We start from the raw sequence: 26,903 nt of genomic DNA on the forward strand, positions 1-26,903 counted from the left end.
AAGTCTGGGTCTGTGGGGGCGGCGGAGTCCCACAGCCCGTACAAATACCAGGCTGGAGCGCTAGCCAGCGGCCAGACATCCTTAGGGACGTTTTGTGCGCAAGTCCCAGCGGCTGGGTCATGGGGCCCGGGGCTACCCTGGACGCGGCGCTATCAGGCGACGCCTGCTCGGGGGAGCGCGCTGCGCTGAGAGCCTGACTGGCTTTTAGGAGCGTCCGAACCGCTTCTCGCTGCTGCTCGCGTTACGGCGCTGTAGCCGGCAGCGCTGCCCCGCCCCAGGCGCCTCGGCCGGTGCTGCGAAAGAACAAAGAGACGCCGCTCTGAGTTTCGCCTCGCGTCTCTCCGGCCCTTCTCACAGCTCCTCCGCGGCCCTGCTCCGGCTGGGGAGCCCCTGCTCCCCGAGCGGCCGAGGCGGCCCCTCCGCAGCCGCCGTTGCCGCCAAAACCCTTCGCGTGCGCGCGGGGGCGGAGCCGCGTGCGCGCGCCGGCGCCGCGCTCTCCCCTCCGCCCCCTTCCGGAGGGGGGCGGAGCCGCGCGGGCCTCGACCCGCGTCTGGCGCCTGCGGCCGCGAGCGCGGCCCCCCCCAAGATGGAGGGCTGGCGAGGAGGTGAGGTAGGGGCGGCGGCGGTGACTCGGGCCGTGGCAGGGGCGGGGGCCGCCCGGAGCGCCGCGCTCGGGCTCTCCCTCCCTTCTGCTTGCGCCGCGTAGGCCGAGAGGGAGGGCGCGGGGAGGCCTCCCGTCCGCGCTCGGCGGTAGGGGAGCCGCTGCCGGGCCCCCTCGCCCGACTCCGCTCGGACCGCTGCCGCCCCCCGCCGCCGATCTCCGCCCCCCCCCGGCCGCGGCGGGGGGCGCTGCCCGCTCCCTCGGGGGCGCTCTGCCGGCCGCCCGGGAGAGGCTGTGGGGAGGAGGCGCCTGAGGTGAACACGGAGGGGGGCAGGGAGAGGCGCTCGGGGCCCGGGGCGGCGGCGGGAAAGGCGTCCGCCGCCCCCTCCCCGCCTTCCCCGGCTTCTGGCGGTGCGCCCCGGAGGCGAGCTCCTCGGGGGCGGCCCTTCCCCGGCAGGGACCGGGAGCCGGGGCGGGGGGCCGAGGCAGGAGAGCCGCGGGAGGAGGGGCGCAGCCCTCGCCGCATCGCAGCGCGCGGCTCCCGCTCGGACTCGGTCCCACCCCCGTCCCCGCCGCGGCGGCGTGTCCCGGGCGCTGGCGGGAGCCGGCACTCTTGCCGTGCCGCTCCGCGGAGCGTCGCGTCCCTTTAACTCCGCCTGGCTGACGAGGCACCCGCGATCCTTCTGGAAGAGCGCCGTGGATCTTTCTTTCCTCGTCCAGTCACCATGGCTGCATCGCAAGTGCTCGATTCCGCTTGACTAACTACAGATACTTGGCGGTCTTACTAAAGAATGGAGGTTTCCTTGTCGCCGTAGGTCAGTTACGGGATGCTGTAATTGTAGGAAAATGATTCGGTTCTTAGTGCAGCTTTCACCTGTGGAAGTCCCTGCCCTCCAAAATGCTTGTTGGTGTTTATAAACGTACGTACTGTACAGAATAAAGGTGCAGGGAGGGAGTCATTGACGTGTTTCACGTTACCCGTTAGAGAAGGGTTGAGTCTGATTCCGTGAGACACTGTGGTTGTACAAGAGACTCGTGGACTGCTATCACAAATGATAATGTGGGGACTTTGGGATAAGGCGTAATGATTTCAATTTAGCCGAGACATTAAATAGGATTCTTTACCAATTTTCTTATTGTAGCTTGGTATGTGCCATGTCTAGCTTCACTTGAGACCCTCCAAGAATTATGTAGGAAGGAAAATCTCAGATGTAAATCCATTGGAATCACCAACAGGAATCTAAAGAGTTATGAGGTGGAATATTTGTGTGACTACAAGGTAGAAGAGGTAAGAGAAACACAGACCAATTTGATCACTCTTTCAGCTGAAATTTGGAAGCGAGCCAAAGGTAGTTTTGCTGATAATATAAAGTAGCAGGCTGTGAGGACAAAGCTCTTGCTGACGTTGAATGAAGTATCTTTTAAACTTCAAACTGTAAACAGAAAGCGGTATAACGACTGCTTTCGGTATGCTGAAGGAAGGTCTTTTTCTGAAATTACAGAGATGTTAGAATATGAAATGTTTCGCCTTTGCGTATCTAGAAGTTAAGCAAAATGCTGATGCTTTTAGGTTGTAGCTTGGTATGTATTATGCTTCTCCTTTATTTGCAGGTAACAGTCTATATTTCTCTCTTGACTGCTGTAGTGTGTTTGATGAAGAGTTAGGGCCACGTGCTGCAACTGGATTCCTACGGCTTGATCGTGCCAGTGAAATTCAGTCTCAGGATTTGGCCTTGTTACAGTTATTTGGCCTTTTTAAAATAAGTACAAAATGTATGCTTCTTGATAATAAATACAATGTTATGTGTTTTGAATGGATGACTCCTTTGGGAGGATAGTTGATATGACAAATAGTGGTTTTTAGAGATTTTTTCAGTAATTTAGAATTTTTTTTTTTGTTTCGTATGTGATACGACTACATTCTGCTTGTGCATATGAGTCTGCAGCTAGTTAGTATAACTTACTTAACGGCCTTAACAAACTAGCCTCCTCCAGGTATAACGTTAGCGATCAGAGTTCATCCCAGCTGTTTATTTCTTTGCCCCTAGAGATGATATGTAAAGTATCCAAAATTGTGCTATACATTAATTTGCAAACAGAAAACTTGATTTTTTCTCTTTCTCCCCAATTCTAATTGTTATGGGGACATCAAGACCTTCTGCACTGTATGCTGTTTCTTAACTCCAGAGCTCTTTTGTGTTTGTCTGTGTACTCTCTGATGCTGGATTTCAGCAAAATGAAATGTGGCTAAATCTGTATCTGTTTCTGTATTTCAAGGGCACAGAATACTATCTTGTGAAATGGAAAGGATGGCCAGAATCTTCAAATACTTGGGAACCTCAGAAAAATCTGAAATGCCCATTGCTTCTTCAAAACTTTCTTAGTGACAAGAATGAATACTTGTCTCGGGTGAGAGAAGGCAAAGCACTGAAAGTGAGAAACCATGTTAAAGCTTTGAAACCTGCGGTTGCAGATTACATTGTAAAGAAGGCTAAGCAAAGAATAGCTCTGCAGAGATGGAAAGAAGAACTCAACAGGAAAAAGAATCATAAAGCAATGATTCTGGTAGAAAACACTGTGGATCTTGAAGGCCCTCCTTTAGACTTCTACTACATTAATGAGTATAAACCTGCTCCGGGAATAAATGTAATAAATGGAATAACGACTGGCTGTGAATGCACTGACTGCCCCGCTGAGAAGTGCTGTCCAAAGGAGGCTGGATTTATTTTGGCTTACAATAAACGGAAGAAGTTGAAAATCCAGCCCGGCTTGCCCATCTATGAATGCAATTCGTTTTGTAGGTGTGGGCCTGACTGCCCCAATAGGATAGTACAGAAGGGTACTCCGTATTCTCTTTGCATCTTCAGAACTAACAATGGCCGTGGTTGGGGAGTAAAAACCCTCCAGAAAATTAAAACCAACAGTTTTGTGATGGAGTATGTTGGAGAGGTATGTATTTATCTCATATAGATGAATTATTTACACTAAGGGAAATGTTGGAGAAAATCTTGATGAGCTTTCTCTCAGTTTTAACATTTCTTGAGTTCTACTATATAATAGATAAGTCTGCTTTTGAGTAGAGGAATACGATAGGCATTCTAGATGACAGAAAAAATATATTGTCCAGAATGTCCTGTATTCCAGAGCAATTGTAAAAGGTTGAATGTAAAGAGAATACTTATCCTGTGTGTCGCTAAACAGTTATTTTAGATATATGCCCTAATAGTATTTCTAAAGACAAGTTGTCCTTTTCTTTCACGGCAGTCGTATTCTTCATTCTTTCCCGATCATCTTTATTATTGTAGTTTTTGCTGTCCCCAGGCACAGTTGTTACTGAACTCCCCACCCAGTCTGTCAGTCCCTTTTCTGTTTTGTCTGAACTTTTAAGGTAGTATTTCCAAACATATTTATTACTTTTGATTAACATCAAGAATAAGGCTTGCAGTGTGGACGTTATCTGTTTACTCAATCTCATACTATTTCAAACAGAACTCTCATGTTATAAAATACAGACCTTGAGTTACTCTTGAGATTTTGTGTTGCCTGGTGTTTATCTGGTTCAGCCTCTGCTCTGCTTCAGGGCTCTTCACATCAGTAGCTCCTGACGGCCTCTCTGATCCAGTCTGTTGTGTATTTCTGCCACAAATCTACCTTGCTACTAAGTTGGCTCAAAATAATTCCTTCTGTCCCTTTGTACAAATGTTTATGGTCTTGTCTTGTATTTCCTCCATCCTTCCTGCCCCAAATCTTCCAACTTCTCATGTTCATACCTTTCAATCTTCTAGCTACATACCTTTCTTGTAAGTGTACAAGAGGTCAGTCACTCAAAATATCTCTGTTGAGGGTTTGATGCAGAAAGATGATGATGTAATTTGTTGCTTAAAGGAAAGAGTGTGTATTTGCCCTTTCACCTGAATTTACTTATTCCCTACTGCTGAATAAGTTCTCAAACCTGATCTGTCAGAAAGATTTTGAGAGGGTTTTATTGTCCAATTCCACCACATTTCATATCTGTCTTGCTGCCAAATTGTGATTGCTGAGTCTGCACAACAGAATAGATTTAACAGGCTGCAGATGAAGTTGTTTAAGCTGTTGGTTCTGTCAAAAGTGACTGTAGTTCTTCTCTTCCTTTGGGGAGTTTCTGGATTTCTACCTTGTGCTGATACATGCTAACCTAATTGCATAGATTCAGCTTTGTGAAAAGCTGTCATGAGTAGGATCTCTCATTGCAGTCAAAGAAGAGATGCTTCTAGGGAGGGGAGGAGATGAGTACTGGACTGTAAGTGTGACTGGGTTGTAAAGACTGATACCTGTTGATCTGTGCAAAGGGAGAAGGTTGAAACTTTATTTTACGTGAAGTAAACAAGGCTTTCTGAGTCTAATGAAAAAATTGTGTGTATAGAAACTTCAAGTATAAACAATTGATTGTATCTGTTATCATCAAAACTCTTTAACACAAGGTGCTGGTATTTTTTTTCCTGAGACAAGATAGTGCTGTGCGTCAGCTCTAGACAAATTGCATCCAGAGAAGCCTCAGTCACTAACTAACTAGTTTAGCTGTATGTATGTATTCTTTATTCATTAGAGATGGAATGCTATTTCAACATCAAAAAGCGAATGTGGTGTTTTTTACTAAGTAAAGGTTTTTTTCTAATTTGATTGTGATTTTTGTTTTAATTTAGTAATAGTTAATAATATGATGCAGGTTTCTTTTTTTCTCTTTTTTTAGGTGATTACAAGTGAGGAAGCAGAGAGACGAGGCCAGCTCTATGACAACCAGGGAAATACATACTTGTTTGATTTGGACTATGACTCAGATGAGTTTACAGTAGATGCAGCTCGATATGGAAATGTGTCCCACTTTGTGAATCACAGTGTAAGACCTTGTTTTGTATACTAAGAATTTGGAGAATTATCCTAATTGTGCCAGAAATATCTTTTCCTGCTGTAAATATTTTCTTACCATATTCACAGTTTTTCTGGAGCAGTTTGTTTCATGCCAGCATAGTCCAGTCAGTTAGATGACATAGTACATAGAACGGAATATTTAGCCTTACTCGGAGTAGGACTGCCTACGAAAATCTAGGAATGAGATGCTGCCTGAAGTGGGCATCTGGTAGGACTGGGTTGTCACTGAATCTGCTGGTTCTAGACAACCAAAATACAGTTGGTTTGGGTGTGGCTTTTTCCAAGTAACTAAAAGACCTAACACATGAGAAGTACTTAATAAAGTTAGTGAAGAGTCAAAGACAATAGGAATTGATGCAGTATTTTGTAGCAGGGCAGGATGGGGGTTTGTGTCGAATGTCATTCTTCAAACATTGGTAGGGGAAAAAATGAAAACTCCTATGCTTTCTTTGGTATTTCTCCCCTGTAGATACCTTTTTCCCTCCTCATATAAAATCTAAACTTGCCAGAGAACTCAAAAGTAAATTTTAAACAGGAAATTTTTGTAGTGTTTTGTTTTCTGTTCAACTGAAGTACCTAAAGCAAGAAGGCTGAACTGCATCTGTAAAGGAATTATGTATCATTCCTGAACTAAAAATTATTATTTCTTACTGATGTAATGTTTGTGAGGTATGCAGTCAGTGTTCTACAAATACAGTAAATGCATGTCTTCAGATTTGTGAGCTGATGGCGTTTGTATTTCATGCAGGCTTGCGAGGGGGGATGAAGAAGAGTTTTAGATACAGCCAATTGCTCTTCACTTTCGGAAATGGGAGTGAAGTATTCTCACTCTTCCGTGTAAAGTTAAATGTCTAACTTCACTTCTGATTCTTTAACATGGGATATATTTTACTGTTAAAGAGCAAAAAAGTGTGCAGACTTTAACAAACTGCCTCAGTCACTACTGACTTCTGACGCTTAATCCAAAAAAAATGATAGAGTGGTTTCTAGTTCCTGCTTAGTGTCCTTGACCCTCCCCCTGCCAGCCAGCCCACAGCAGATAATTCAGAAGCCAAGCAGGTTAGCAATTGAAAATAGAAATTTATTCGTAATATGAAAATATTATTTCTAGCCTGGAAGCAGTGCTTAAACCTAAATACAGAATAGCGAGTGTGTGTGGCTTGAAACGCTAGGTTGTTTTTCTTATCTTTCCTTTCAATTTTAATTCTTTTTGTGGGTTTTGGAGGTAAATCTTAACCTCTGAAGGTAGTTTTGATTGCTTTGTCATCGTTTTTGTTGTCATCTTTTGAAGGTACCATTTTTTTTTAAATAGGCTGTTGCATATTAGTGTAGTCCACGTACTGTGTAAAGGTTACCTTCTTGAAAGGACTCAACTCTAAGCTAGGAGTGTTCTCCTTTAACGCTATTTCAAGAAGGTAATTTGTTGATTTCAGAAGATAACTTAATTTCGGACTTCTGTCACTGAGAGAAGAAGCAGTTCTTCCTTTCCTGTGACCTTTGTTTACTTAAACACTTCAGTGAAACTTACTGTGCATTTTTCTTGACAGAAACTATGTTAATTTTTGCCTTACAGTGTGATCCAAATCTTCAAGTCTTCAATGTGTTTATTGATAACCTCGACTTGCGTCTTCCTCGAATAGCGCTGTTTTCTACACGAACCATCAAGGCCGGAGAAGAGCTAACCTTTGACTATCAGATGAAAGGTCTGCGGATTTTACAGCTGTGCTTGCGGGAGGTTTGGGGCACTGGTGGGTTTTGTTGCAGCCTGACTGATGTTAGCACTTCAGGTCAGGCACTGCATCTCCCTAACGCAGCTCTGTGGATTCCAGAACAGACGTCGCTCATTGACGTGTAGCGCAGACAGAGCGCGCCCAGAAGCTTTTGTGTGCACCTCTAGTGCGTTACCTCCTTCAGCGCTCCTAGCTCACAGCAAGGGCTTGTGGTTGGAGCACTGGCAAGGCAAATTATTTTGAAGATTTGTCACAAGAACGCTCAAAAGAATGGTCAGGATACCATTTAGAAAAGCTTTCCTTTATTCAAAGGCATTTACATGGCATTTCAGGTAAACTACTCTCTACGTAATCTGCTAGTGATAAAGGCCGTTGTAACAGCTGAGTGGTCTAAAGCACCATAGGTTTGTCTTTGGATTCTGGTGTCTAGACCTCAGTTGTGGATGTAGGTCCTACGGTGCAGATGTTTAGGAAGGAGGAAGAAGGATGGACCAAAGTTTACTATTGTTCTGTTGGGTTGGATACATTGATCATTATGCAGAGACTTCAGGAAACAAAGTTCCTAGTGAGATGCTATCAGCTCTTTGAAAAGTAAGACAGACATTTTGTACAGTGAGAACAATCATTCACTGGAACAACCTCTCCAGGGACGTGGTAGAGTCCCCATCACTGGAGGTTTTCAAGATGCGGTGGGACAGGGTGCTAGATAATCTTGTCCAGGCTCCCTTTCCCACAAAAGGTTGTACCGGATGATCCTTTGAGGTCCCTTCCAACTTGGGCCGTTCGATGATTCTTTGATAATTGATCTTCCATTCAGTGTTCAAGGCCAGGTTGTGCGGGGCTTTGAGCAAGCTGATCTAGCGAAAGACGTCCCTGCCCACATTGGGGGTTGGACGAGGTGGTCTTTAAAGGTCCCTTCCAACCCAAACCATTCTGTGACTTCATTTTTTTTCCAGTACAATAAAAAAATTCTTATTTGCTGGCAGGGGTGTTGTGTGTGTCAAACTTTGCATGCAAACCTTTTATCCACAACAGCGATGTATTGTTGGCCCACTGTAGTTTTCAGAGAAGCATCCCTATCCTCCAGAGCTGTACCTCATTCTTGTAGAAGTTCTCTTTTAAGTGCTGACAAATTGATCGTATTTAAATCCTTAAACCGCCTCTTTTTGTGGTGTCCGTGACACTAACGTTCAAGGCAGGCTGCAGTCTCGGCTGACCAGTACGGATGCAGACCTGAGGGTACGAGGCTCAAGTGTGCTGAGCTTTGGATCCTGACACGTATGCTAGGTGTTGTATACGTAGTTGTAACCTGGGTGTCGGTGGAATTTGAGTGTAGCTTCACACACGGTTCTTTTAAGAACTGGGGTGTTAGAAGGCTTTTTGAAGCCATTTGAATACCTAGCACAGTTTCAGTCTGTCTTTTAAAACTTGCTTATTTGTGTTTATGTCACAGGTTCAATAGATCTGACTTCAGACTCTGCTGATGGTCTTAGCCCATCCAGAAAGAGGATCAGAACTGTCTGTAAATGCGGAGCTGTGTGTTGCAGAGGTTATCTCAACTGAGTTCGGGTATCCAAAGTCACAAATACTTTGTCCTCTTTTAAATGTGTTTTAAGAAGACTCTTCTTGCACACATCTATTCAAGTATTCTTGCATCTGATGTAAATAAAGAGTGAAAACAAGGCATTACATTGGTAATTGAAATGGCATTGGCCAAAGAGAGAGATGTAATGTTTCAGGCAAATACAAAACTGATAACGGGGATTAAAAATTGATTTTTCTAGAACTGTTATTTAGGAAGCGGTAAAATGTATGCTAAGAAAACTCTTTAAAATGTACCTTTGTTTGAATATTTGAGTGTGAGCTTACAGCCGTAGGCCTTTTAGGAACTGATTTCAAGTGGGATGAAGTGATGTTACGTATTTTCTATACCTTGAAAAGTCTGGAGGCATTTGATTTGAATCCTAAATCATAGCTGGCAGTTCTTTTGCTTTTTTGTTGTATAAAGAAAAACTTCAAGAGATTAGCAATAACGTTTATGGCACCGGGGTGAAGGATTAAGGACAGCCATCAGACTGTGTCTAAATGAAGGTCCACAGGAATGCAAATTGTAGAATGTCTATTGAACTCCACGCAAGTAAAGCAATTGGTTTTGGCAGATTCCAGATGTGAGATCAAGGTCTCTAACGTTTTTAGCTGATGTTATGTTATTTAGAAGTTTTACAAATAGATTTTTTTTTTCAATTGTTATGTTCTGATTTTTAGTTAGGATGCTATAGGAGGTCTGCAGTTCTACAGAGAATTTGTAAATACCGGATTATCGGTAGTAACGTACACTGTTTGTTTTCATTGCAGAAATTTGGCAGTCATTGCTGAAACAAACTACTGGCTACAGTTTGGAAATAGATAACAAAAGAATAGGGAGAGCAGCCCATTGTCTAACAAAGCTGATGCATTACAGAGATATGCTCAGTTATCTGTTAGGTGCAAAATACCCTGGGAATTGATTTGTATTCACAACTGGTTTTGATTAAGTTTTTACATACTGTGACTTTTTTTTAATCTAGTGACAGACTTTTAAGATACTAGGCCTGTTTTTTCTTGTTGCAAAAATGTTAACTTCAGTGAAATTAGACTAGGGGTGAGTTTACCCATTCGCTGTAGACATTTGTAAGATGTTCTCGAATGTAAAGGCTCAGAAACGTACTGTTCTTCAGCTGCTAGTCTTCTGTTTGTTTTTTTTTTCCTGATCACCTTAAAGTTGTCTCGATCTGTTCGTAATGTATGCTAAGTTTTGCTTGGCTTCAAAAACACTGAAGAGCAGTTGAGGTAGGTTATGAGTGGAGTTACAGCCAAGGTCCACCTCCAGGGATGATTTAAGTGCTTTATTCTCATGGATTAAAAGCTTGTAAAACTTGCATATTGCTTACAAATCATGTAAATGTTGATAGGGTCAGGCCGAATAATGTTGCTCCATAACTGGATGCTCCATAAATGGATGCTAGCTATGTATCATAGGTCAGCTAGTTACCTTTATAAGGTGCCCAGCTGTTGGCTCAGGTGAATGAAGTCGAGTACCCAGCATATAACCGTTTACTTAATTTGTTAGAAAATGCCTTAAATTTCATATTAATTACTAGCACTCCAAAAAGAGTCTTTCAAAGGATAATACAGGTTGTTTGTTCATTAAGAAGCACAGTTGCATTTGCACTGAAGATCCAGCTCTTCGGCAGAAAGTGAAATTTTATATGCTATTAGCCAAAATCGGTTTCACAGTTGGGGTGACGAGTGTGGGCCATTGAAAGTGCTGTGTAAGTTTTGTAATCTGCAATACAAAGAGATACACATCGAAATAGAGACTTTATATTGTTTAATGAATAGGAGAAAGTTTGCTTAGATATAAAAGTACATTACCAGGCACACCTGTATCCACACACTTGGATAAATGCTGAATCTAGTCAATTTTTATCATGCCACATCTCTAATGATTTTTTTTTTTTTAATCTATAAAGTTGAAGTGGAATGTGGAGCTTTAATGTTAGCGAACTCTAGATGATCTTGCATCATTTGGAGTCATTAGTGCTTTCTCTTGCATGTAGCCCGATCCAGCGATGCATTCCACGTGGATGGAATCTGCAACCTCCAGCTCCTTAATCCGCTGCAGCCTTGCCTGTCGGTACAGGACGGCGAGAGTGGCTGCGGCGAGAAACGGATTCCTTACCAAATCGGTTTCTCTGGCCTCTCCTGTACAGGAGGACACAGGGCTGGTTCGACACTCTTTTCGTCTTATCTAGGTCCATGCTCAGTTTGATTTACAAATTGCAAGTAAATGCATTTTCAAAGATAAAAGTCTTAGAAGTTGTACTTGAGTTCAGTGTCTGCCTCTCCCAAGGCAGTATATGTTACCACCAGCATTGGAATAACACTGCTGTTCTTTAAGGATATGTGTGTTACCTCTTGTGCGATAAATAAAGGACCGTTAATTTATGTTCTGGGAGGTAACAGTATTCTGTATTTATTTGAAGTAAACCCATGTATCCAGTTTCCAATTTAGAGCCTTGAACAGTATTTTATATTTACGTATTCACAGTGCATCTGGGTTGCAGTCAGTGAATTAGCTTAATGGGACACTGTGTCACTTTTAAAACTCCTTTTGCTGTTTTTATGAGTTCGGGGGAAAATTGCCGAATTGGAAAAGGAGAAAAAGCTATTTTCAATTTGTTAAGGAGCCTAAACCAGCCTAGCTTCTGCCTTTGTTTTGCTTTGTGGTCTGTTAGCATCATCATGGCCACCAGTTGGGTTTTTGCTGGGTTTAATTTTTTTTTTTTTTTTGGTAGCAAAACTAAAGCTGCAGGATCACCTGTAAGAAAAGCTATTGTCTATTTATTTAATCTCCAAGTCAAGTCAATCTTTTGGTTATTTCTAATGTATGTTTTAGGACTGTGTACATTAGAATATGCAGTTTGTAAGCTCAGGAACATTTTCTTTTCATAATGTGTGATCTCTAGTATTGCTATCTTCCTATAGTTTTTGATAAAATAAATTAAATTTAGTTTTTCTCTTGTTGTTGTCATTCTTAACAGAAAAAAAAAAATCTTAGCCTGTCAAAACCAGCTGTAGCTGTAGAATTTGCTTTTAAGACTGCAACCTTGTAACGCCTGTCCTGTACCCACATTTTCTGGCACTATAAGGACTGTAGTAGAGCGATCATGAGGAAGTCATGTGTTTCCTATTCAGTTTATGGCTAAGAACTGGCATAAATTTACACTGTCGACTTGTCTAAAGCAGACTGGGTTCCTGTATATTTAAGCACACTGTAACTTAGATGTATAGTGCAGTTAAGGAAACAAGCCAACAGCAGAAATTCTCTGTATGGTTTTATTCACAGAGGTAGTTACAACAGCAGTTTCACTCACTCAAGCTTCCTAAAAAAAAAAATTGATAGCCCATGTTTGGAACAGAGCGGGCAAGGTGACAGTGGCGAAATACATAGACTGCAATATCCTTAAAACCATACATAGACGATAGCAATTTTTCTTCTTTCCCCCCACCCCCACCGCCGCTGTCCCCAACAGCAGAACGCTGGCTGGTTTAACGTTCACATATCGCTAAAGGTGGCAGAAAGACTGAAGGCATACTCGGAGGGGAGAGCTGCCATACTAAAGGTCTGTTTAATTCTTGGGGGCTTAAGCCCACATGGATGGGAAACCTCATGGATTTTTCGATGACTTCTGCTGTTTAGGCATTTTTGTAGGCACTGCAGCTTAACAGAAACCTGAATTACATTTCCATTTTAGAAGGTTAAGAATTTTGGCAAAGAGTTATGATGGCAGACGTGCACGGAGAGTCTATTGTCTTGACTTAAAAAAGAAATCTAACCAGGTCTGAACTCAGTGAAGTCAACAGAACGTTGCAGGAGGTGAAATTTGGTAATACAAGAGCCTTGAGTAACATAACCACCTGTCCAGGATAACAGGATAGCTTCTGTTGCTGTGACTTAGCCTCCGGAGCAGGCTACTGCTGGTGGCTTTGGAACCAAATGCCAGAGGATTTTATGTTTAAGTAGTTCTGAAAAACAATTCAGAACAAGCCAAAACACAGAGCAACTGATGACAAGTTGTTTGCAGTGAGTTAGATTTAAACCATAGACAATGGCATATCGTACCTCATTCAGGAGTTAAGTCGGGTGACAACACTCGCTCAGTGTAAAGAGAGGCTGCTTGAAAAGAACAATTTGATTAAAAAAAAACAACTTTTCTCAGTAATTCTCTAATCTGTTCTGCAGTTGTTTTTAAAAATAACTGCAGTGAAAACTCAGGATTGAAGTCGAAATGCAACTATTGCATTGTTTGCATGGTCATTCCTAAAAGATGTCATGTTCCTCCCCACAGTTAAAAATGTGGTATTTTATTAAAACCTGAGATCACATATATATCAAAGGCAAACTCTTAGAGCTCATAATGAAGAGAAACACTAAATTTCATTTAGTGTTCTACCCTTAGTTTTGTCTGGTCCCTTTTTTGTCTACTTACAGTCCTGGAGAACCAAACTCGGGAGGCAGAAGGCTTTTACAGTCCCTCCTAAGAATACTTTTCAGTATTTCATGGAAGGAACAATAAAGTTACACAGGCTGCAAATTTCTAATTCTGACAGTAAGATATTTCTCAAAAAATTGCATGAATTAGCATAGCTGCAGATAGTAATCAGCACTAAAGAGAAAAATAATTTGGGGTTTAATAAACAGATTTTGGTATTTATTTTCATTATGTCAAGTAATACCTGTCTTCAGGAGACGTTTTTCTCATGAGTATGCTTTCACCTGCTGCGAGCTTCGTATATAAACAGTGCAGTTTATCTGGCCGAGGCGCTTCAGCATCAGGAGTCAAGGGGATTTCGAAGTCAGAGGAGCTCTGGGAGTCCCTCCTCAGTTCTTGATCAGGAGTCCTGGAGTTGTCCCTGACTTCCACCAGCACCTCCTGAACGTCAGCAGTGCCAGCTTCTGCATCTTTCTCACAGTCTTTGCTTCCCAAGTCACAGGCATCATCGGCACAAGATCTGTTCTGACCCACTGGCTTCCACCGACTGTTGTCAGGCTGACTGTCTCTGGCAGTCTCCTGCAATACGGAAACAACTGTTCTGCTCCCACCTTTGCCGAAGCAGCTGAAGTCCAAGGCGTTTCTCTCTTGGGAGGAAATGAGTACTGTGTCCGTCTGGCTATCCCAGCCCTGGCTCCCCTGCTCCGACACGTGTGTCGACTGGGAAGAATTCTGGGAGGAGATGTGTGTTGAGTCGCTTACTCCATCCGAATCACTGAAGAGCGACTGGGACCCGCCAGCATCTGCTGAAGATGGGAAGGTGTCCTCATTTCCAGGGCTTTCTTCTAGTTTGTTACACTTAAAAAATGCATCCCAGCGAGGGACATCGGCATTAGACTCCTGTTGGTCACTAGTTACTCCATTGAAATTTGATGTGGAAGTGGCATCTGGCTCAGGGGAAAGAACTTGAACAGCGTTTTTTTCAGATTCTTCTTCTTCATCATCGTCATCATCATCATTTGATTCCTCACAGTCCATGAAGTCTGCCGTGGGGGAGGTGTAAGTTGTGGTCGCTTTGTAACTTTCTGTGCTCTCAGTAATGTTTCCTTCGGCATTTTCAGATTGTCCTGTGCTGGACGGCCTGCTCTCTTCTCTCTGCTGTTTTGGAATCTTAGGTCTTGTGGAAGTTAATTCTGTATCAAAGAGATCATCTTCATCTGTCAAGAAAAGAACAGAAAAAAAAAAAACACACTAGGAAAAGTTCAGATCTCTGATAAAATTCTGTTGAGAGCAAAGTTTCAATAAAAATTCATTTAGTATGAGGAGAGGAAAAAGTTCTTTAACCCAGATGGAGAGTTAGCAGGACATTATTGGCAGCGTTTGCCTTGTCTAGCGCAGTGTCTTACGAGGAGAGCTGCTAGTTGTCATCCTCCATGTAAGGTACAGCAGAGCAGAGGTCGCCCTGGTAGACACGTCTGTTCAGCCCTCTGACAGGTTTGCTGGGACTGCATCGCCCTTGCATACTTGGCACTTCAGAAATAGCCAGAGGGAATGCCGCAGGCCCAAAGCTGTCTTCTAGTTCCCAAGTGGCTTTCCAGAGGCTCTGTACAGCATCCGTTTACCATCATAAATTAAAAAAGCTACTAGGTGCTAAAAAACCAGCCGTGTGAGATCATGAAGAGGAGCGATTCCACTGGTATAACACTCTGTCCCCAACAGCACAGGAGGTGATGCAAGCAAAGTTCTGTTAGAAACAGCTTTACTAGGGATGGTCTAGGACTGTGGCATGGAACTCTTCCTGAAACTTAAAGGGTTGTTAAGCATTAAGTACATTTTAAGATGGCAAACAAGTACGCTTTTACACAATTAGTGCTCTCTCACCCTCCTAAAACCTAAGTTCATTTATATTTCTCCTTTCTAACTTTGCTTTGAACACGGACAGACTATGGTGAACACCATGGCTTTTGGCACCTTTGCTTAGTCTCAGACTTTCATTTAAGGCACAGTAGCACCAGCAGAACCTTACCTGTATCAGATGAGTCTCTCTTGTGGACTCTCTTCAGTGTTCCTAAGGGCCTGTACCTGGGTTCCATGTTTCTCCTGTACGACCTGCACAATGGCTTTAATCTGAGGTGAATGAGAAAAGCGATTTAATATTTAGAACTCCGCAGATACTTTCAGGAGCACAAGTAAATCTTTTAACTAGATCTAAGTACACTGCTTCATGCCTTTCACAGGCACTGCAGTACAATTGTTAAAGGCAGCAATAGCTAGGGAAAAGTTCTTAAGCCATTGGTGAGCTTAGGCAGCTTAAAGCTAGACGTCTGTCATTTCTATGTATTTACCTTAAAAGGTACACCATTTGGAAACTTTTAGTCCCTTGCTTAGAGAAGACAAAATGACAGGGTTCAAAACTTGACTGCAGTTTTATTCAATAATTGTGAAGTATCTCCTTTCTTATTAAGGAGGAAAAGAAAAAGGAACAAAGAAACGAGTCCTCATTTTGTTCAGACTGAGTGACATCACTGCTGCTCCATCAGAGCGCGTTATAAGCTGCCAACATCTGTAACAGCACAAGAGTTCAGGCCTTTGTGATGCTGTGCAGAGGCTAGGAGTTCAAGGCCCCAGAGAGAGCCTCTTCAAAAGAAACTTCCGAGAAGCAGCAATGACAAATAGAAATAGGTCACAGAATGGAGTGAGATGAATGTGTATTCAGATTCCACCCAAATAGAGTTTAACAGCAGAAAAGCCTCTACACATAGTAGTGTGCGGAATACAAACTCTCAGACTTAGCACAACATAGAAGTGTTCTTCAGAAAGCTGAAGTTTGCAGGCCTGAATATAGAAAAAAAAATGTGAATTATCAGACAAGTAAAGCAAAAGGCAGTGGCCTGCTCGAGCGGCTGGGATTCAGGAGGGGAGCTGTCGTTACATGAACAGAGATCAGATCACCTCCATTCAGCAGCCGCTTGTCACTTACATTTCCGTAACTTTGTCTTCTGTCCCACCCACTGGCAGTACATTGGGATACACATTCACAGGACGGATATAGCTTAGGAAATCCTTAATCTAAATTGAAGAAAAGAAGCAGCAGGTTAACAAGTTACATCGACAGTTAATAATTTCATTTAGTGGCTGCACCGATCAAAGCATACGCACAATAAGTACTACCAGTTGTCTCATGTAAAGACCACTATGACCCATGAGCCAAGCTCTGTCGAAGCGGATAGCTCCGTAACAAGAAAACGGGTCTGAAGGGATGCTGAGAACTCAGCCTCACTAACCAGCTCACGGCAATTTCCAACTACTACGCAGGCCATCACTGTCCCTGAAAGAAAAGGCTAGACAAATCTGTTCCTAGGGAAAGTGATCCAGGGCTTCACTGTTCTTACTGCTGTAGATCTTTTCAGACCTGCATTTTTCTTATGAGACTTCAAGTCCCTAGTTGTGCACATCAGAGCATTCCCTTCCCCAAAGACTTTTCTTAAAGTCTCCCCTCAGTCCACTATAAAAGCACGTATGACAAAACACGTCACTTTTCCATGCTTTATTCTGTTATCTTCTAGACGCTCTCCAGACAGTAAATTTCTTGAAGAATTGTGTCCAGTTTGGGGCACTCCACTCCAGCTGAGGCTTTATCAGTGCTGAGCACTGAAAACACTTGCAAGTGTGCAGATTACACTCCTATCTCTACAGACCAGTAGGACCCATCTATTTTTGCATGTGGAGGTATGAGTCTGTACAGTACACTACCCCCCACATCCTGCCAGCAAAGGTGCCATGTTGTATGTACCACGCTAGTACCTCCATTTAAAATTCTGCATGGCAGAGCAAATTAAAACTTAATCAGGATCTTAAAAACAGGACTGTCTTCCTAGGGCTCTGAATAATCTCCATTTTGTATGTGCAAGGCTTTGTGACAGGTTAATTGTTAGCACTGATCCAGTTTCAGTTCAGTTTCTTAGGAGACAGAAGTATTTTAAGAACTGGATCGAGTCATATTACATGAAAGTGTGCGATTCTGGAGAAGATGCTGCCATGACCAATTTCCTTTTAGTCTTTAACACAGAAAGAGGAGTAACAGCGGCAGCTACGACGTAAGAAAACGCTGTTTAAATGTGTGGGCAGGGAAAAGAAAGCAAACCCACCCAAAACTGAGTCACAGCAGATAAACAATGTATTGAAAACCAAAATTCCAAGCTTCAAGTAATCTAATATAGAAAGGCAGTCAAAACAATTGTAGCAGTGACCAATACTCTGAGAAGAGAGAATAAAAAAATAAGCTTGTAATCCTGCCTTACCTTACATGTTCTTCTGCAGCTATATTAAAATAGACTTCTGTCTTCAGCATCCAGAACTTCCTATCCCCCTATGTCTTGCTACTGAAAAGATTTTTTTTATTGTGACAAGCCATGTCATCCACTCCAAAATAAACAAAACTTAGGGTTTTTTTGGTTTGTTTTTTTTGTTTGTTTTTTTTTTTTTTCAATCAATGTATACTCAGTACCAGAAGTATACAAACCTCGCTGTATGAAGAGTGGAAAGAGAAACAAGCTCTGTATGTACTCTCCCCAGTCCTAAAAAAAAGAGGAGGCACAAAAATTAGGTAACTGCTCTTCATCCTCAGTCAACAGGCAAGCATAACCTACTCTTAAAAAATCCATTTTGAGATTCAGTTATACAAGCGTCAGGCAAGATACGCACCTGAAACAACAGGTTTCTGCACGGCCCAGATGCTCACCTCACTATTACATTGGTTTTCTTGATCCTTTCTCCAAACCACATAGTGGAGGGTTTGATGCTGATTATGTGCAAGGGAGTTCCATTTTGGCAAGTCATCCCACAGGGCAGTCTGTTCCCTCGAAAGCAGTCATCATCCTGTCAAATGCAATATAAAATTAACTGTAATCCTGACCTTTTTCCCCCCAGAAATTGAGCAACATAGTATCTAGTCAGACCAAGTTTTCATCTCGCTTCCAACTCCTCTGAAACACTCTCTGCTGTTGCATCTTGCTTCCACCGTGCAGCTGACAAAGCAAATCAGTCACAGAGACCAATGCCCCAGCGTGCCATCTCCAGTTCTACCTGCAATCCTCCAAGTTGGAGCCTTCAGCTTGACAGACGTCCTGGAAAGGGAAGGCCATACACTACGAGCACACAGTGCGTGGCTGCAGGAGACACCATACAAGCTGTTTTTGATATATTTAAATGGATAATACCTGATTGATCTAATTTGCTGCTTGTCTTACTTCATTTAAAAATACAATTTTCAAATTTCAAATACCATTAAGCTATTTCTAGCATCAGCTAATAATTTTTTCCTGTTTTTTTTTTTTCTTTTTTTTTTAAAAAAACTTGAACCCACTAACTAAAGCTCTCACCCTCACTTGCATTAAGCCACCATTTGGCCCAAGTCTTCATTAGCACAATAGGACCAAAACATTAGCACCTATAACCAGTCTTTCACAGCAAAGTTAGCAGAAGCTTTGCAAAATGATACATACCCGAGGATGTCGACAGGCATGAATCTGAGTGCGTCGATCTGTAGTAACATGGTAGAGGATTTCTGGCATGTTTTTGAACATATCAAGTTTGTTCACGTGCACCTAGAGAAAGGCACTTTACTCTCAGTTAGCTCAAGGTGTTTACCAAACTGCAGCTGGAGCAACTATACAGATGTGGTTCTGCTCACAACAAATGCTGGTAGGCATTTAAACAATTACTACCCACTAATAATGTCCAAGCGGAGAAGTGTTAGCTAAAAGTAACCTGGACATCTAGAACAAGCAGCACATACCTACTATGCTGAAGAGGGATGAATATTCATCAAAGAAAGTCAGAATATCTCTGCTAACTATTAATGCCATATGTAAATGAGAAGGCTTTTATCATTCACAAGATAAAAGGGAGAGAGGTAAACACTGAGCTTGAAAACTCAGGATTAACTTCTCCCTGGAAAGCCCAGATGTTCCAGACTGAAATCAACTAATTAACTCATTTTGGGCATAACTGTAGCTTTTTAAGTGTAGTTAATAAAAGTATGCACATCTTTCACATACAGCAGTCCTCTGAACAGCCACTTCCAGCTCAGTGACTGGCCACATTCATTCCTGAGGATCCATTCTAAAGCAACAATTAGAGAAACGTTACCTTGATTCCAAGTTCCTCGCTGAGGTTTATGAATAAATATTCATATCCGTAAGCAGCTTTGCAATTCAGCCACACAACATGATAGCGAGTCAGTGAGGTCCAGCTTCGCACTAACTCTAAGATCCCATTTAAACACTCCTCCTGAAAAGTTTAGAAAATATTGTGAATCGTCTTTGAAGATACTTCCAAAGTGCTGTGATTTGGTAATGCAAAATGGCATTGCCTTGCAAGACTTGCCTAACAATGGCGTGGTTAATTAATTAGCAGCTTTAAGGACCTTTCCTCTCACAGCTTATTTAGACTTACCCGGCTTGGTATGTGATAAAATTTGGGATCGCAAAAAGTGGTGTCCAAATACACACTCTGGATGTCTTTTACTCTGAAAGAGAAATGTGGTATCAGAGCGAGCACTGCATCACAGTACTAAGACACACCACTTCCTCTCTCTTAAAGAGGAGGCAATTTTTCCTCTTTATTACAAAGAGCAAGTAAAAAAGGGGCTTGTAACTGCAGTATTGCCTGACTGCAAATATATTTAATCCAGAATAAAAAACGAGGAAAAAGAGTACGTTATTCCTGAATTGCCCATGCCTGTGTGATCTTTTATTCTTTCTAAATCCCATGAATAGCTGAAGCCTCACCTAGTCCCTGAATGCAAAAGCTCCATTCTGGCTGCTTCTCCTTTTGCAAGCCTGAAATCCCCTGTATACAGCACAGTGCCATTTTCACCTTCAAACAAAAACCTACAAACAAAAACACTTTGGTCAAACGCAACAATTTAAAGCATTAAATACCAGGTGTCAATTTGTTACCTTGCTTAGAGCAGTCTACGTGACTAATGTATGATGTAATAGAAATACCGGGCTCAATTTGGTCCTACAGTAATTTCAGATAAACCCAGTAATTCAGACTCAGTATGTCTGGAAAATAACCTGTGCCTAAGCTGGTCAGAGTTGAAGACAAAAGCCTCACAGATTCTGTGAGGGTAGCCCAGCTGTCTGTTGCAGCCAAAGGAAACTATTAGGCTTCCGTGCCAGGAAGCTGGGCACCTTCTTTTCAATGTCATACTTAAGAAATGGAGGATTTATTGTTAATCACAGTTTTGTATGTCATTTTTAAGTACAGTTGAAATCAAGAAAATTGTTACTCATAGGCACGGGGAAAAGTAATCTGCCCCACCAAGGTAACAACTTCTGCCTGGACAGATCCCAGACAGTACAGTGGTTTTCCAACCTTGACCACAGCTGGTAGGCCCTGCCACAACAGTATCACCTCCAAGAAATAATTTTAAATACACTAGCTTTTTCTAGTTAGAAAAAACCCAGTACTTAGTGAGAACTCTATAGGACAAATTTCTCAGCAGAGACATTTAGAGTATTGAAAGGACGTACATGACTGATCCTGGACAGTGACCAGCTGGTAGAAGTGTCACCTCTATATCTTCTTTCTGGAAGAGATGGTTAGCATTATTTTCACACTGTAATAAGTACTACCAGTACTTTCATTGACACAGCGAAAGCGACTCATTACTCCCCACAGCCTCTTGCAGCATTTAGCATTGCTTTGGAACAAAGAGAAAGTCTCTTCCCATTCCAACAAGCCCTGAAGCAATGACCATCCTGTCATGCCAGAAGAGATGACTGAATATTGTGTGGTGCTCATGAAAGCCACTCGGACAGAAGACGGTCCTACTTCCTTGGTTCCTGGTGAACAAGCATCACGGAAACATTTTGGAATACACTTTGCCTGGAGATGCTCTAGCTCTACAGGCTTGTACCTGACCTTTAAGTCCTGCACTTAAAACTTGTAAAAATAAGCCAGGAAATACGAGGTGAAAAAATCAAAAGAGAAAAAGGTAAGTTGGAGATTGCTAACACAGTGGAAAAACACTACCAAAAAAATGCTATGATTATAAGAACAAAGTGAGGAAGAAGAATTCATGTAGCTACACATCTTGGAAAGAGGAAGGGGAACATACATTTTAAAAATAGCTTGTCCGCTTCGGATGTTATAGGTAAGATCCATTTCCCATGCTCATTTAAACAGTATTACTGCCCATTACAAATATATGAATCTTTTTTTTGTGACTTACCTCACCAGATGTTTCATCCACTAAAGAAATCTGAGTTGGAGTTTCAACTTCCAATGCAACCTGTAACAAAATGAATAAATGCATTACAGGATTTACTGAACATTTTGTTTCATGCTTATGGCTGACTATTCATTATGTAGACATCTTTAGCACCGACTGCAGCTAATGCTAAACCTGTAAAATTAAGCCCATTTTCCCATAGTAAGTCATGAATTTCCATTTCCATTGGAAAAAAGAAGTTTTCTAAAAGTTGTCTAAAAATGAAATGGAGATACCCCTATCAAGGTGTGCTTGGCTAAAAAAGTTAGAACATGTTGGACTTCTAACAGCAAAAGCTCAGGTTTCACTAGCTGGATCATATGCCTTATTTTTGGTTGACTGCAAAGCCCAAGACATCCCAGTCCCAGAGCACACCAGTGGATCCTGCTCGGACAGGTCTCTGTGCTGCAGCATAACTTCTCCTCACTGTTCCCTATTACCAGAAGCAGAGCCCACAATCACATGCAGCAGGTATTTCTGTATTTGTGCAGGGGTGATCAATCCATAGACTGCAATTAATCCCCTATTTTGCCATATTCTCTACTAAAACAGAGTCCTGCAACATACATGCTCTGTGGTCGTCTGCAAGGTTAGCGCTCCTATGCAGGCTCCTCTCCCATCCTCCTGGTGTTTTTCCCTTTGTTTCAGACAATATTTTTATATAATTCCCCTGCCCCAAAAAGCCCAAGTGAAAGGAAAGTCTCCTGTCATTACCCTCCGTAGGTATAACCTCCAGCTTCTCAGCTGAGCAGTCTCCTCAGCACATTGGGTTTCACTGCACTAGATGGATTCACAACACACCGCATCGCAAATTTCTGGGCAGCTCCATGAGATCCATTCAGCTGGTACTCACAAAAAGGTGGTAACATTTGGCTTCTCCACCAGAAACCACAACACCAATCAAACTTGGAGTTTGCTCCAAAACAGAGATACATGTGTCAAAAAGTATTTTATACTAAGAACTCAAGCCACTAGCAAGAGTTGATTTTTTAAACATCAATACTAATTTTATCATCTACAGTTTCTGAAGCTGAATAAACTCAAGAGGCTGATCTAAATTCTGCATGCTCAATATTTCTCAGTAATTCTCAAATTTCCTACTGCAGTGAAACAATTGTCATGTTTTAGATCTAAACTGCCTGAAGAATTCTTCACTGACAGCCACAGTTTAGCTTCATAAGCATAAATGATAGTATCTCCAGCAGAGTTCTCCCCTCATCTTTGATAGTTTAAATGTTAAAGCCAGCAGCAGATTCAAAGAGCCTCTCGTACAAATAAAGGTCAGTGAAAATCTGGAAACATTTGTCTGGAAGCTGACATTGTGATTGCTTCTTTCAGTCTGGTGAATATCAGATCAGCTGTTAATTCACTTCCCAGTCACGCTACAAGTAGAAAGCTTATTTATGGTAAGACAAAGCTTGTGAACAAGACATCCAACAACTACTATCTGATTTAGGGCCTGTGCATCTCATGCCATTACCAGCAGTCACTCCTGGGAGCAGCAGCTGCAAACATCTATGTATTTTTTTAATTGTGTTGATTTGTGTTAATTGTGCTTCATCTTAGACTGTACCACGGGTACCTGTGGCATCACTTCCCAGATTAAGATTTTCTCAAACAGGGATGTCGGGACCAGCACTGCCTACTTTCCTTTTACTGCTCATACAAACTCCTAATAGCTTACAGATATCTCCCTGCAAGAGACCTCTTCTTCTAGGTTAAACTCAAGGGATACTGGAAGCAAATGGACACAAGCTTAAAAACAAATAAAAAATAAAAACCCCAACGAACACCAACAAAAAAGCCACCACAAACCCACTCCATTTTATTTTTGCTAGTCCAAGAAGATTACAGGCTTAGAAAAATTGTCACCTACGCACACTATGCTCCTTCACACAACAAACATGCCTAAGGGATGTTCAGAGTCTTTTTTACAGAGCCCTGAATCATGTTCATGCTCCAAATCATTAAATCTTTCTGTTTGTTGAGGCTTCATATAAAGCTGGTTATCTTCTCCCTCAGCTTCACAATTAAACTAAGACCTTGAACAGAAAAGTCCCCTACTTCTCCTTTTTCTCTTACCCAGACTTACCTCCTACGTCCCACTCATAGGAGTTTCTTTGGATATGGAGCTTAAGACCCACACTTACAACCTATTTAAGGAAACTCTGAGCGTAACTCCACCAAGGAAATAAGTTTCAGCTTGCCTGAAGTCCTTCTTGACCCTCCTCTTGACTAGAAAACTCTCCTGTCCTTGCTTGGGGGATACAGCAAAATCCTTACACTATGTCATGATGTATGTACATACAGTAAGATGTGAAAAGAAACACGTTCAATTTCAAAGCCCGCATCTACAAAGGGAAGGAAGTAAACAACTACAAGTCATACCCGTACATGACCACGGATCACTTCAGTTTTGGCTCCAAATAGTGGAAATCAAGTAAACTAATTAAGTTCTTCGGTGATTTTTACATCGCTAAAACATTTTCATGTTAGAGATAGTCCATTTTCCAAAAAGCAAAAGGAAAATAATATACCTAAAAGATCATACATACGCCACGCAATATGAGACTTTAAATGAAGCAAAAGGGAAATGAAATAAGGACAGGAGCAAAGAGACATGAGCAAGGTAAGGAAATGAAAGAGCGATACAAATAATCAAAACAGAGTCGCACAGATGGAGGACAATTTAAAGCTGAAGTTGAGAGAAAAGGATAAATTTTGTGGAGGGAAAATAAGATTAACCAGTAAAGAACAATAAAACAATCCCACAGCAAGCAGCAAGGAAAGGCATACTGATGTAGGTACTTAAGCCCTGAAACACAGTATCAACACCAACATTTAGACATTTCTGAGGAGGGGAAGCTTCCTCTTCCCTAGGATCACTGCTTGGAAAGCGTTAATTTAAAAATAAACAAAAACTCACAATGTGATTCTCCCAAAACTTGTATTTCCAACTAGTCAACAGCAATTCCTTAGTTACCGGTGAGCAGTATAATTTAACTTTCAAGCTGTGAGGAGACAAAAAACACAGGTGAGTGGTTTTTAAAGTAGAGGCAGGGAACAATCTAACGACGCAGCAGCACCTGGCACCTAGTACATCAAAACACGCGCTCAGACCCCTCTCTCATCTGAAGAGACCTGCAGAACAGTAAGCCTGCAGGAGCAGTTTTGCCCCAACATGAAGTGGGATCAAGGTGTAATTACTCCACCTTGTTGGCTAGGCTTTTCTCCAACAAAAAGACCCAAAGACTTACCTATGTGTGCCCATGCCTGTGTGTTTTCGTGCAGACATAAATAAAGTGTGTGGTACATAGACACATATGTCCTGCCTTGTCTCTATAACCACCAAGGTCTGTTTCCCTGGAACGGGCATTTGGGACAGTTAGCATTCAGCAGAACACAGAATGCTTCCTATAACGCTCTAGCTTTTGCACAGTGCACAAAGAGACCTGACCAGCAAAGAGAGATTCTCTGCTCACATTTCAGGAGAAGCAACATCTACTCTAATAAATTAAACAGTGCCTTGGTACTGGCTCACAACCTCTCTGGGCCCATTCCCACCATTTGACCATTCTCATGCTGAAAAAGAAAAGGTGTCCCTTGCCTTTTTGTTATGCACCTCCAAGAAGAGTCTGGCTCCATCTTCTCTACCCCTACCTGCAGTGATACACGGTTGTCTCCTACTCTTAAGGCTGAAGACATCCAGCTCTCAGCCTCTCCTCACACATCACGTGCTCCAGCCCCAGACCAGCTTGGCAGTCCTGCTCCGAAACACTGATGTTTTTGTTCGGCTGGGGAAGCCCAGGACTGGACTCAGTACTCCAGACAAAGTCTCACAAGTGCTGACCAGAGGGGAATAACCGTCTCCCTCAAACTGCTGGCTATCTGCTTGCTCATACACCTCTGAGCAGAGCTGGCCTCCTTCACAGCACAGGCACAGTGCTGCCTCCATGCACCAACACTCTCCCAGGGAATAACAGCAGCGAGGATCCTCATGAAGTTCATAAGCCTCATGAAGTTCAAGAAGGCAAAGTGCACTTGAGTCGGGGCAATCCTCAATATCAATACAGACCGTGGGATGAGTGGATTAAGATCAGGCCTGCCGAGAAGGACTTGGGATGAAAAGGATGAAGGACTGGTGGATGAAAAGCTGGACATGATCTGGCAATGTGCGCTTGCAGCCCAAAAGGCCAACCGTATCCTGGGCTGCATCACAAGAAGCGTGGCCAGCAGGTCGAGGGAGGTAATTCTGCCCCTCTGCTCTGCTCTGGTGAGACCCCACCTGCAGTCCTGTGTCCAGCTCTGGAGGCCTCAGCACAAGAAAGACATGGACCTGTTGGAGCGGGTCCAGAGGAGAGCCACAAAAATGACCAGAGGGCTGGAACACCTCTCCTATGAAGAAAGGCTGAGAGAGTTGGGGTTGTTCAGCCTGGAGAAGAGAAGGCTCCAGGGAGACCTTACTAGAGTCTATCAGTACTTAAAGGGGGCTTATAGGAAAGATGAGGACAGACTTTTTACCAGGGCCTGTAGAGACAAGACAAGGGGTAATAGTTTTAAACTGAAAGAGGGTAGGTTTACATTGGATAGAAGGAAGAAATTCTTTATGATGAAGGTGTTGAAACACTAGAGCAGGTTGCCCAGAGAAGCTGTGGGTGCCCCATCATTGGAAGTGTTCAAGGCCACCTTGGACGGGGCTCTGAGCAACCTGATCTAGTGGAAGATGTCCCTGCCCATGGCAGGGGGGTTGGACTAGATGACTTTTAAGGTCCCTTCCAGGCCAAACCCTTCTGATTCTGTGACTCCATGATCCATAGCCGTTTCCTTACCCTATTTCGCTCACGCTTTGCTTTGAACCAGCCGCCTCCTCCTCAGGGTTCCTGGCCCTGCACGCTGCGGCCCGAGCCGGGCCGGTGAAGCAGCCGCTGAGGCTGGGGGAGGCCCTCCAGCAAAGCAGGGCAGGACAGCCCCTCCCGTCCCCTCTCCCCCTCAGGCAGCCCCGCCGCCAGCCCGTACCTGCCCTCCAGCCTCCTCTTCAGGGCGGGCGCCCTCAGCCCCTTCATGTGATCTGGGGAGACAGGGCAGGGCGTCACTCGGGGGGGGGGAGGCGGTTGCCATGGGGACGGGCGGGGGGCGGGGCTCACCCTTGTGGCAGTGCGAGAGGAAGTAGGCGCGCGCGCGCAGGTTGTCGCGGTCGAAGCGGTCGATGGACACGGCGGGGTACTCGCGCACGCGACCGCCGAACCGGCTCATGGCGGCGAATGTCGCGCCGCTTCCGCCACGCTCCCCCCGAGGCCCCGCCTCCCCGTCCCTCAGCCAATCGTGAGGCGGCCCCGCCTCCTGCCGGC

The 26,903-nt window shown here is 43.2% G+C and overlaps 2 protein-coding genes across 8 annotated transcripts; one reads left to right on the forward strand and one right to left on the reverse strand.

Moving 5' to 3' along the window:
• The first annotated feature begins 520 nt into the window (after positions 1–520).
• On the forward strand, positions 521–14,512 carry SUV39H2 (SUV39H2 histone lysine methyltransferase). 6 transcript variants are annotated; one of them, XM_075144115.1, is made up of 7 exons: positions 639–1,521; positions 1,744–1,889; positions 2,879–3,550; positions 5,331–5,477; positions 7,083–7,212; positions 8,693–8,808; positions 14,396–14,512. In XM_075144115.1, the coding sequence occupies exons 1-6, from the start codon at positions 1,500–1,502 to the stop codon at positions 8,800–8,802; spliced, it is 1,227 nt and encodes a 408-aa protein (XP_075000216.1). In that variant the 5' UTR covers positions 639–1,499; the 3' UTR covers positions 8,803–8,808; positions 14,396–14,512. The 6 variants fall into 6 exon arrangements, with proteins under 6 accessions (XP_075000224.1, XP_075000235.1, XP_075000216.1 ...); XM_075144097.1 differs by lacking the exon at positions 14,396–14,512 and adding an exon at positions 9,595–11,796 and having other exon boundaries at positions 640–1,521; XM_075144106.1 differs by lacking the exon at positions 14,396–14,512 and adding an exon at positions 10,839–11,796 and having other exon boundaries at positions 640–1,521.
• DCLRE1C (DNA cross-link repair 1C) lies at positions 9,971–26,841 on the reverse strand. Of its 2 annotated transcripts, XM_075144064.1 has the most exons (14): positions 26,700–26,841; positions 26,572–26,623; positions 24,482–24,566; positions 21,517–21,576; positions 20,816–20,871; positions 20,066–20,167; positions 19,731–19,803; positions 19,425–19,565; positions 18,779–18,880; positions 18,016–18,152; positions 17,797–17,851; positions 16,255–16,343; positions 15,301–15,401; positions 9,971–14,491 (listed from the first exon to the last, which is right to left on the reverse strand). In XM_075144064.1, the coding sequence occupies exons 1-14, from the start codon at positions 26,806–26,808 to the stop codon at positions 13,503–13,505; spliced, it is 2,151 nt and encodes a 716-aa protein (XP_075000165.1). In that variant the 5' UTR covers positions 26,809–26,841; the 3' UTR covers positions 9,971–13,502. The 2 variants fall into 2 exon arrangements, with proteins under 2 accessions (XP_075000165.1, XP_075000176.1); XM_075144075.1 differs by lacking the exon at positions 18,779–18,880.
• Between the last annotated feature and the right edge of the window lie 62 nt (positions 26,842–26,903).

This window comes from Calonectris borealis, chromosome 1 (genome assembly GCF_964195595.1).
Source record: "Calonectris borealis chromosome 1, bCalBor7.hap1.2, whole genome shotgun sequence".
Classification (NCBI taxonomy): domain Eukaryota; kingdom Metazoa; phylum Chordata; class Aves; order Procellariiformes; family Procellariidae; genus Calonectris; species Calonectris borealis.

Bases quoted from the DNA above. Each gene is read 5' to 3' on its own strand.
- SUV39H2 (XM_075144115.1), top strand. From the start codon at position 1,500: ATGCTTGTTGGTGTTTATAAAC. The intron at 1,890-2,878 runs GTAAGAGAAACA...CTGTATTTCAAG, and splicing joins GTGACTACAAGGTAGAAGAG to GGCACAGAATACTATCTTGT. The intron at 5,478-7,082 runs GTAAGACCTTGT...TTTGCCTTACAG, and splicing joins CCCACTTTGTGAATCACAGT to TGTGATCCAAATCTTCAAGT.
- DCLRE1C (XM_075144064.1), bottom strand. From the start codon at position 26,808: ATGAGCCGGTTCGGCGGTCGCGTGCGCGAGTACCCCGCCGTGTCCATC. The intron at 21,577-24,481 runs GTGAGTTTTTGT...ATTTTGTTACAG, and splicing joins AGTTTTGGGAGAATCACATT to GTTGCATTGGAAGTTGAAAC. The intron at 18,881-19,424 runs GTAACGTTTCTC...GCCTTTCTCTAG, and splicing joins GCGAGGAACTTGGAATCAAG to GTGCACGTGAACAAACTTGA.